The 10,788-nt window shown below is 40.7% G+C and overlaps 1 protein-coding gene across 1 annotated transcript in view; it reads right to left on the bottom strand.

The window, feature by feature from the left end:
* TRIM44 (tripartite motif containing 44) overlaps positions 1-10,788 on the bottom strand; it is a 45,531-nt gene that overhangs the window by 18,098 nt on the left and 16,645 nt on the right. The window contains exon 3 of the mRNA XM_010831886.1: positions 7,708-7,785. Within this exon, the coding sequence (XP_010830188.1) occupies positions 7,708-7,785 (78 nt within the window). The remainder of the gene's footprint in view (positions 1-7,707; positions 7,786-10,788) is intronic.

Genomic DNA, 10,788 nt, shown 5'->3' with positions numbered 1-10,788 from the left:
AGGGAGCTTTTAGTAACTATAAAGTGCTGCCTCCCCTAACAGAGGCTAACGTTAGACCTCTGACCTTCACTCCTGCTGGAAGAGGAAAGGGGAAAGAAAAAGACTATTCACCGATGACATTTCAAGGGAAGGGCTGAAAAAAAAGTGACTCAGACAATAATCTCTCAACAGCTTTACTGAGATAGAATTCACATGTCATATAATTCAGTGCTTTTTAGTACATTCACAGAATTGTGTGATCATTACCACAATCAATTTTAGAACATTAGCAATCACTGTCTCCCCATTCCTCCATCTCCCTCAGCCCCAAGCAACAAGTCTATTTTTCTTCTCTAAAAATGTGCCTATTCTGGACATTTCATATAAATGGAATCATGCAATCGTGCAATATTTGGCCTTTTGTGAATGACTTTCACTCCACATGTTTCCAAGGATTATCCTTGTTGCAGCATATGTCAGGACTTGATTTCTTTTCACTGCCAAATAGTACTCCACTGTATGGATATACCACATTTCACTCACCCATGCATTGGTTGGGTTGTTTTCACATTCTGGACAGTGTGAATAATGTTGCTATGAACACTGGTGTGCAGTTTTGGTGTGGATGTATGTTTTCATCTCTCTGGGGTTTATATCCTAGAATGGAATTGCTGGATAACACAGCAACTCTTAAGTTTAAACTTTTGAGTAATTGCCAGATCATTTTCCAAAGTGACTATACCATTTTATATCCCCCTAGAAAGCTCAGTTGGTGAAGAATCCACCTGCAATGCAGGAGACTCTCGTTCGACTCCTGGGTCGGGAAGATCCACTGGAGAAGGGATAGGCTACCCACTCCAGTATTCTTGGGCTTCCTTTGTGGCTCAGCTGGTAAAGAATCTGCCTGCAATGCGGAAGGACCTGGGTTCCATCCCTGGGTTGGGAAGAGCCCCTGGAGAAGGGAAAGGCTACCCACTCCAGTATTCTGGCCTGGAGAATTCCATGGACTGTATAGTCCATGGGGTCGCAAAGAGTCGGACACAACTGAGCGACTTTCACTTTCAAGAAAGTTATGAGGATTCTAATTTTTCCACATCCTTGTCAAATGGACAAAACTTCTCTTTATTGGAAAACTACAGAGCTGTAGTCCTAAAAGCTGTCAACTTTCTCTCACTCTGCTGTAACTGCCTGGGTGACCTTGGACAAGAACCTTTATTCCCCTGGCACCTCAGTGTTCTCATCTACAGAGTGGAGGGACTGGAGCCGATGGCCTTGGACATCCCACTGTGCTCTGCATTTATTCATTCAGTCCCATGATGGGAGACACCCTGACAGTGGTGAGACAGATAATGCGAAACAGGTAGCTTGGAGCTGACTACACAACTGTGTATCTGACTTTGCACTAACTCAGTTTCCATTGTGCCTGAATAATCTTAGACTGTGACTATCATGCTTGCGTCAAAAAAACAAATAAACTCACAGAATCTGCTTACACTATTAGGGAGAAAACAGAAATGCCTTATTAGGTAAAGTTTCCATTTGGCAATAAAGGCAGACTGGCATTCAGGACTTGAGCTTTTGAAACTGGGGTTCAAAGACAGAAGTGAATTCAAACGATAAAATATATGTATTTATAAGGAATAATGTCAGGAGATAAAAGCAGGATACAAACTATGTATGTATGTGTGTGTGTATACAGTGATATAGTTTTACATATATATAAACACACACACACAAAGAATTCTAACAGGTATATATACCATTGTCTCTTGAACGGTGCTGTGGGCAACCCTCTGCTGAAGTTGGGCTGAAGGTCCCTGCCTGGTTCAGAGTCAGCCCTCCACATACGGGAGCCCTCCATACCCGCCGTTCTGGGTTCTGTGTGCACAAATCCAACCAACTGCAGACTGTGTAGAACTATAGTATTTACTACTGAAAAAAAAATCCTTAAATAAGTGGAACCTCGCAGTTCGAATCATGTTGTTCAGAGGTCAATTGTATATAGAATAATAGGACTATTCTGTCTAAAAGGCCAAGCACCACAATATTAACCAGCTTTTTCACTGGTATGTTTCAAAGTTGACGGTATGCATCAGGCTGCATACTAGAAAAGCAGAACTGTGAACTACCAAATTAGATGTTCTGAGTGAGGCTCAAGAATCCTCAATTTTAGAAAAAAGTACTGAAAGCTTACAAACCACTGCAGGCAGCAGCAGATTGGCAGGCTTTTCCCCTTTTTCATTATAGTTGTCTGTACTTTCCATATTTTTCTACGAAGAACATGTATTACTTTTATAACCGGCGGATGAGAAAAGGGGAAACTGTTTTGTTTTTATAAAGGCAGGGAGTTGGTGAAAGATGGCAAAGAGCTTGCTTCTCTTTTTTTCACTGCCCCAGTGTCTACATGTGATGAAAAGAGGTCACATTTGCTTCTGGGTCATTTCTATGCCTCAGAGCCCAGACTGGACCTGAGAAAGCACTGGTATGTTTCCTAAAAGAAGGGTGAGAGGGAAAGAAGGTAAAAGAAGGGTGTGAGGGAAAAATAGTGAAGAGTCATATTGCTAGACAGGCTACATGTATAAATATCAACTCATCCATGGGGTCAACAATAGTATGAGGTATGTAACATGAAACAGGATGAATCTGAAGTTAATTTTAAGCTCTATTCCCATCACTTACTAGCAAGCTACTTAACGCCTCTGAGTCTTAGATTGCATATCCATGAAACAGGGCAGATAATAATATTTCTTTTCATATGGTTGTTGTAATAGATAATGCATATCTATTATTATAGGGTTTCCCAGGTGGCTCAGTGGTAAAAGAATCCACCTACCAATGCAGGAGACATGGGTTCAATTCCTGGGTCTGGAAGCTCTTCTGGAGAAGGGAATGGCAACCCAGACCAGTATTCTTGCCTGGAAAATCCCATGGTTGTGGAGCCTGGTAGGCTATAGTTCATGGGGTCATAAAGAGCTGGACATGACTGAGCATGCACAAGAAGAAGAAAATCTATTACTATGTGCCAGGTACCATGCTCGTAGGGCTTGAGGATACAGAGATAAACACAATTCATGTCTTCCAAGATTACTATTTACAATTTTTTTATTTAAAGTGAAGAACTAGGTCAATAATTCTAATAACCCTCCAACCAAAGAAACACTTTTGAATGAACCAATTTAATAACTGGGGCATCTTAATTATTTGCTTCAGATGGTTGATTAAATACTGCCTCATTGAATACTTCTATCTTGTGGCAGGACAAGGACTGGCACAAGGCCTGGCTTGACCCAGGTGATAACAAGACACTAAGAATTCAAGTTCGGTTTGACTTCTATCCACTACCATTTGTACATGCAAAACCTATCATTTTAACAATAGTCTGATTAGCACTGGTGTGAAGGTCTGGGGTATGTTCTATGTCAATGACATCAGCTATTAAAAAGTACCATAAAGTCCTCTTTCAATTATAAAATGCTCTGTAAATGCTAAATAAAACAAGAAAACAATCCTCAGTTCTATTTAATTTCACGTTGCTAGATAATTCTTTGGTTTCACACTTCAGTAAGAATACCTTTAGAGATCAGAGAAAAAAGGAAAAGAACCTGATTGTATTCTAAACAGTTTTAGTATGATTAGATCCCATGTTTAATCCCACTCCAGTCAGAGAGAACAATGTGAGCCACTTGGCTCGAGTTTAAGATGCTTTTTTGAGGATAACTTCTTAACAAATTAGTATAAATTCTAGATACACAAACATGGTTTAACTGTTTGTTTCAAGCACACCAGCTCTAGGAAGCAGTCAGTGGTGCATCTCCTATGGAAAGAAAAGTAATCAATGTATAATGGAGAAAATGGCTATCATTAACTGCATGATGAGAGGTTGGTTACACTGATCTTAGCATGTTATACTTTTGATTCAATGCTTTCTGGGAGACTGAGCAGAGGGAAGGAAAGGAAGGGAATCGATGTGTTTTTTAAGTCTCAGGTTTCCCCTGGGTAAACTATGAAAGATGATTACACAGTCACTACAAAGGAAAGCTGTGAAGAACTCATGTGCTTTAAATTTCCTAAAAATCCAGCCTGGACACACACACACATACAAACCCCTAATTAACTACATCTTTTAGTTTCCCTAAAGTCTAGAATAAATATAAGAAATCTAGAGACCAAAATCCTGCTTTGTGCAACAGATGTTTCTGAAAAGTTTGGCTGCAAAAAAATGTTTGCAAACTGGATCATGTCAAATACATGAGGATTACTTAATAGACCACTTTCAATTAAACATAATAAAGATTGCTATTAAAAATAATTTCTTTCCACTGTACACAAGTTCTGGATCCCTGGAGGTCTGTCCCCTTTAAAACTAGGCTCACCCCAGCAACACGCAGACACACAACCTCATGTGGACCTGTGCCTTATTTACCAACCGTCGCCGGTGCTCTTTCCCATCCTCAGGCTCAATCCTAGTAGCTGGAATTTGATATCTCTTGCTGTTCCTCTGGTCTTGGAACTCAGCCCACTCCTAGACCATGACACTGTGATCATCCTCCTCATTCCTGACCAGAACTCCTTTCCCTTTATTTGGCTTTGTTGCTTCCCTGTTGGACATAACTGTTTAAAGGAACCCTGTCCTCTCAGGGAGCCTGGGCTGATGACTCAGCTCACCTCCCTTCCCCTCTCTTACTCCTCTGCTGCCTCAGCTCAGTTTGTTTTCTAAGCCTGAACTTTTACGTATTTCATTTTTTTAAAGGTTGAAATCATTTGGACTTATTTACAAGGGCTCTTCTGGCTATTTGCAGAAAAGAATGAGAAAAACCAAAACACAAGAGGGCAGGAAAATAACAAAGATCCAACACAGTTTCTAGTCCCCCCAGACTCACTGAATCAGAAACTCTGGGATGGGTCCAGTATGCTATATTTTAATAAGTCCTCCAAGTGATTTTCATGCACACTAAAGTTTAAGAACCATTGCTCTGAAGAAAAGAGGGTATATGACGAATATTTTGGACAAAATGAGGCATCTCATTTAGAAGTCTATATTACTGACACTGAAGAATGTTTTAGACATTCTGTGTCTTAAGCTACAGCTATGGTATAATTTTTGTAAAATATCCTAGAAACGTTTATTTCCATACGAAAAAAGGTCTAGAAGGTTACATAGCAAAATGTTAACAGTGGTTAACTTGAGGGAAATTCATTTTAATTTCCTTTATGAATATTTATATTTTTAATCTATAAGCATATATTATTTTATAATTTTTTTTTAAAAAAAGGTTAATCTAGGCATCTTCCACTTCTCTCTGGCAAAACTGAGATGTAAAAATTAACTCAGTCCCCAGCAGACTTCAGTGTCTGGACTAATCAAGTTTTGTGAGGCTTTAGGGAATTCCTGAGGAAGTGAGGCAGAGAGAGTGCTCAGTGCTCCATGACTCAATCAGTGCTTCTATGTAAAGCTGCTACACCCGGAAATGACAGGTCCCAAAGCCTGAGAGATTCTGCCCTTCTTAAATAGGCCAACATAAGAAAGGGGTGGTAGGGTTAGGAAGGAAGACAGAACAGACTAAAAATGCACGAATTCTTTTGGAAGACACCAGTTTATTTCTGGGAAAATTTTCTTTGTTGCAGAAATTATGTATTTAAGTGTCCCATTTTTCATCCCCTCTTTTTGACAGTCATTCTGCAACGACATTGGTCCTTCTTCGAGCTGGCTCCAGGTAAAAAATGGCACACACATATGCTGAACAAGAAAGGGGCTTGACAATAAAACAGACTGGTGGAAAATCACCCAGGATGAGACAAAGAGAAGATGAAAGAAAGGTGCGTGTGTATAAATATCCTCACGATCAAGCGAGGTCCTAACAGATATCCTTTAGCTTATGATGCACCGTGGGAAAATCCTGAGGCTTGCATGGGTTGCTCGCAGGGGACTACTCAGTCCTTCCATGTCTGGCAAGTTTCCCGTCAGATGCACTATATGCATTCATAAAGGATCCCAAAGCACTTCACCTGTATTGTCCTCAGGCACAGGAGCCACTCAGTGCAATCGGTACACATCCTCCTGCTCTTCACTGCCTCTAAGCATGTGGGTGTGGCAGAAAGAGGAAATACATGTTTCCTTCAGGATAGCTGTTGTCCCAGAAATCAGAGAAACTTGGTAAAAAAAAAAAAAAAAAGCTTTCTGCTATCTTTAATAATTAATTGGTTCACTTTCACTAAAGGAAAACTACTTTAATGTAAGTAGTTTTGAGGGGGTCTTTCTACTTTGAGCTACCAAAATTGACAAAAGTTACTCCTTTTTTTTTTTTTTTTTTTGGTATCAAGATGCTCTGGAACCCTAGCTACACCAGAAGGCAAGAGGTGTTACTGATGTCCCAAGAACTTTCAATGCTGTATAAAACGAAAATTATTTTGTAGACGGGTAACTGCAGCCACCTTTTGAAGAGCCTGTCGTTGTCTGTGGCTCTGGCTCATACAGTGTTTCCCAATAGAAAATGGAAGCATAATGTGATTATATAGGAAAACAGAGATGAAACCCAGTGTTTGCAGCATAATAAAAAAAAAAACAAACACTGGAATCAGATTTTGAATCTCAGCTCTAAATTACACTCTACTTGGAGCTAATGGCCCTCTCTCTCTGAACCTCAGTGTTCTTATCAATAAAATGGGAATAAAAGCTAATGTACAAGGTTACTGCAATGATCACAAGTGTGTAAGAGGAGAGCGAGAATGAAGCGCTGGTGCTTCATGGCACAGTTTCAGTTTGGGATGATGGATAGAGTTCTGGAGATGGAGAGCAGTGATGCTGCATAGCAAAGTGAATGTACTTAAGGTCATGGAACTGAACACTCCAAAATGGTTAAAGTGGTCAATTTCATTTTGTATATTTTACCACGATTTTTAAAAAAGGTATGTAAAGATCCTAGCACAGTGCCTGGCTCTTAGTAGGTGCTCAGGAAATGCTAGTCTAATTCCTCTTATAAAATTTTTTAATTAAAAAAATGACAATACACAAAGTCAAATAAAATCATGCTCCTTTCTCTCTTAAATTGTGAGAGGCTCTGACTCTCAGGCAAAGCCAGCTGGCACCAGTACCGGGAGCACCACAGCGAGCGTCTGGGTAGGAGAAGGGAGGCTGCATGAATCATAATCCCTCAGGCATGTTCAGTTCCCCGTCCACCCCCAAACCCTGGTATGGCACCTCCCAGAACACCAATCCTAGAGCACCCCCAACATCTCGCAAAGAAAGCTGGGAAGCTTAAACCATTTCCCAGACCAGACTCCAGGTCATGAGGACAAAGGCATTCACTGTGGCAGCTGGCTCCTGTAAGCGGGAGGGTGACAAGACGCTAGTACTGAACACCAACTGCATAGGCCTGAGCTTATTCCAGTCCCCAGCATTAAGCTGATTGTATCTCTGATGCCTGTGGCTGGATTTAATGGACACAGGGGCCAGTAGTCTCAAAGGCCCAGTAAAGGAAGATTAAAAATGCACTTGTCTGCAGTTCAGAGAAAACAATTAATGATTATGTGTTGTAAGTCATAAAATAGAGAAGGGGAAAAATAGATGACTTATCTCTAGGCACATTAGAACACTGCTTTTGATGGGCAGGCTTAATTAATCTTGATGCAATGTTCAGACAGACTGTCATTAACATCCCTCGAATTTAGCCCAAGGAGAATGAAATACTTGGGGTACCAATATCCAATTAAATCCAAAACAATACTTACTTTAGGGTCTGAGCTCTTGAACTTTAACCTTTCCACCAACTCTATCATAGCCGCCTTCAGTCCGCCTGAGTCTTTGCTCTAGAAGAAAGGAAAGTCAGGGGTCATTAGACAGCACTTCGTTACTCTCTAGAACACAAACAGTATTTCCCAGGACAATGAAACGGAAGGCATTTTTCTCCCTTCCTATCAGCAAGAAGACTAAACAACTAAGGAAAGCTGTGTTGCCCCTTTTCCTCTTCTCTATGGACAAAGACGGTTGGGACATAAATTGCCCAGTGACCTGAGAGAACAATTGGAATGAAAATTAAACACAATTTGTATAGGGTGACTCACTGCTTCATCTCAGGGCTCAACTGTGCCATTATTCACTGAGGGCCAAAGCTTTGCAAGAGATTTCTATCCAAGATGTCTATTTTATGACCAAGTGATTTTGATTTTAAACTTCTAGATCACAAATATAGATGTATGCAATACTAATTATTCTTACAAAAATGAAAACAAACCAAAAAAATGCCTCAAGATTTAACTGGAAATGGCATTTCAGGGCGCTGGTTGAACACAGGTATTTGAGTCAGACATAAAACGTTTCAAATCTGGGGTCTACGTTAACTAGTTAACTAACCTCAGGCAGGTTACTGACTGTCAAAACCTCCTCCCTTTTCAACAAAATGAAGATTATAACAAGGGTTATTTTGAAGCTTAATTGAAATGGTGTTTGTAAAGGCATGAGCATAATATGTGGCACATTGAGGGCTCAATCAATGTCCCCTATTATTACTATTGTTGTTACTGCATTATAATGATTTAGACTAGCACAGTCCAATAGAAATATAAGGCAAAAATGCAAGGCACATATATAAGTTTCCAAGTAGTCAAAAAAACAAAAGGAAATTACTTTGAATACATTTTACTTAACTCAGTATACCCACAATATTGTCACCGCAACATGCAGTTTCAACATGAGGTATTTTATATGTTTTTTTTTCGTACCAGAGCTTTGGAATCTAGTGTGTATTTCATACAGCCCAATTCAATTTGGACTTACCAAGTTTCAAGTCCTCTGAAGCCACGTACAGCTAGTGATCACTGCACTGGTTAGCACAGACCGAAAGCACAGACTAAAGCTACACTGCCTGGATTCAAGTCCCAAATCTACCACTAGATCTGCGTGACCTCAGGCAAATCACACAGCCTCCCAGGGCCTCAATTTCTTTATCTATAATATGAAGCTAATAACAGTACCCACTTCAGAGGGCTATAGTAAGGTATAACAAGCTCACATACATCAAGGTACTTGGAACAGGGCCTGGCATGTGGCAAAGACAACAGATGTATGAGACATGTTTACTATTATTATCTGTCTCCCTCACAATATTTAAAACTCCTTAAAGGTAATAACTACATCTTTTCCCTGTATCTGCGTCCAGCATCAAGGCGTTTTAAAAAGTATGCTGAACAAATGAATGAATGAATGAATATGCAATCTTAAGATACAAATGCCTTAATAATAATACGTGTGTGCAGCACTAGATGAAAAGTCACATGAATTAGTTTGTTTTCTTATCTCAGCTTCTCGGGGATAGGACAGGATCTTTACACTCATTTCACCAGTGATGGAAAGGAGGTATGAGAAAATCAAGTCATTTTTATGGGTAAGGGACAAAAACAAGTGTAATATAATCAAACATGACAAACATCTGTTCTTCAAAATTGGCCTCAGACTCAGTGATATTTTCCCAATTTGGGAGGAAAATTCCAGTTTCTCCAAAACAGGGCATACTTAGTTAAGTCTCCATCATATAGATTAAAATAGACTAAAGCCTAAATCCTTTCACTCCCTCTACCCTCCATTCTCTCCCAAGTCTACAGTAAAAATCTGATGTAACCTAAGATGGATATCTGCTTTAGATGTGCTCTCCAGACACAGCTGACATTCCCACCCTAACTGTGGTTCTAAGTTTTAGTTTGTATTTTCAAGATGATGACATCACTTCCCAAGTTTCATCGCCAATTTAAATCTTTAATCTCTGGTCTCACAGCAGACAGGTGGGAAAAGGAATCTGGAGGTCACATACCAGGAAGTGCGTGAGACCCAAAGTACCTAAAGAAGGGTTAAATTGCCAGACACAATCCTGCTTTTATGAGACGATCAGACAATAACGCCTGTCTGGTGATATCATTCCTCTAACCTGCTTCTCATTGGCTGAACAAGCAGGTCACTTGTCCCTGGAAAGCTCTCTTCCCCCACATCCCAGCTGCCAGCACCCATTTTAAGCTCTTCAGCAAGAGCCCTGATATATTATGACTTCCCCACCGCCCTGCCTCCCCCCACAGCTCTAGAGAACAGAAAGGAATGCACTAAACTGTGTCTTAAAACATTCAGAAGAGAAACAGGATGACGACGGAATCCCTAAGAAGCAGACAGCCTGCTTGCCGGCAGATGTGCCTTGTGAGGGGAGATAAGGGAACCCTTAGCTTTCTTTCATAAAAATCCAGTGGGTCAGCAGAATCCTTCTTCCTAGCAACAGCAGCACTGCCTACCAGGCGAGTGACAGAGGAGAGGCAGAGACCCTTCCTTCAGGAAATTCACCCAGACCACTCCCCACCCCGCTTTCTTTGAGAATATTCTCAAAGATAATTAGGGTGTATATGGAGCCAGCCTCTAAATGAGTGGTGGAAAAAAAAACCGTCCCTAATGGCTTAAAAAAAAAAAAACTACCCTCCCCCCCCAAATAAGCAGTTGGGAGACTCTCCTCTGACAGCTGCAGGGCTGTCAGAGTGAAAATGGACTACCCTGGCCCCAAAGCCACTGCCTTTCTTTTTTCACACACCCTGGTCCCTTCCTGCACCTCAACAAGCCTTGTACACAGACGCTCAGGCTAGTACACCCAAGTTCTGGGAACATCTCTTTCAGTCACCCTGGGCCACACCTGGAACATAAGAATGCACATATCAGGGGTGGGGTCTAATGGTTTGATTCATCTTTTGGAAGATGGGCTCAGAAAAAGCCTCTGCAGGCCCTGAGAGCAGGGTCAGGACATTTCATTAGATAATTCTTGGATTCTGGATACTTGGGAGAGT

The sequence above is a fragment of the Bison bison genome, unplaced genomic scaffold, assembly GCF_000754665.1.
Source record: "Bison bison bison isolate TAMUID 2011002044 unplaced genomic scaffold, Bison_UMD1.0 scf7180017864531, whole genome shotgun sequence".
Taxonomy (NCBI): Eukaryota; Metazoa; Chordata; class Mammalia; order Artiodactyla; family Bovidae; genus Bison; species Bison bison.
The sequence above is the reverse complement of the archived record's forward strand: the minus strand, read 5'-3'. Positions and strand labels throughout refer to the sequence as shown.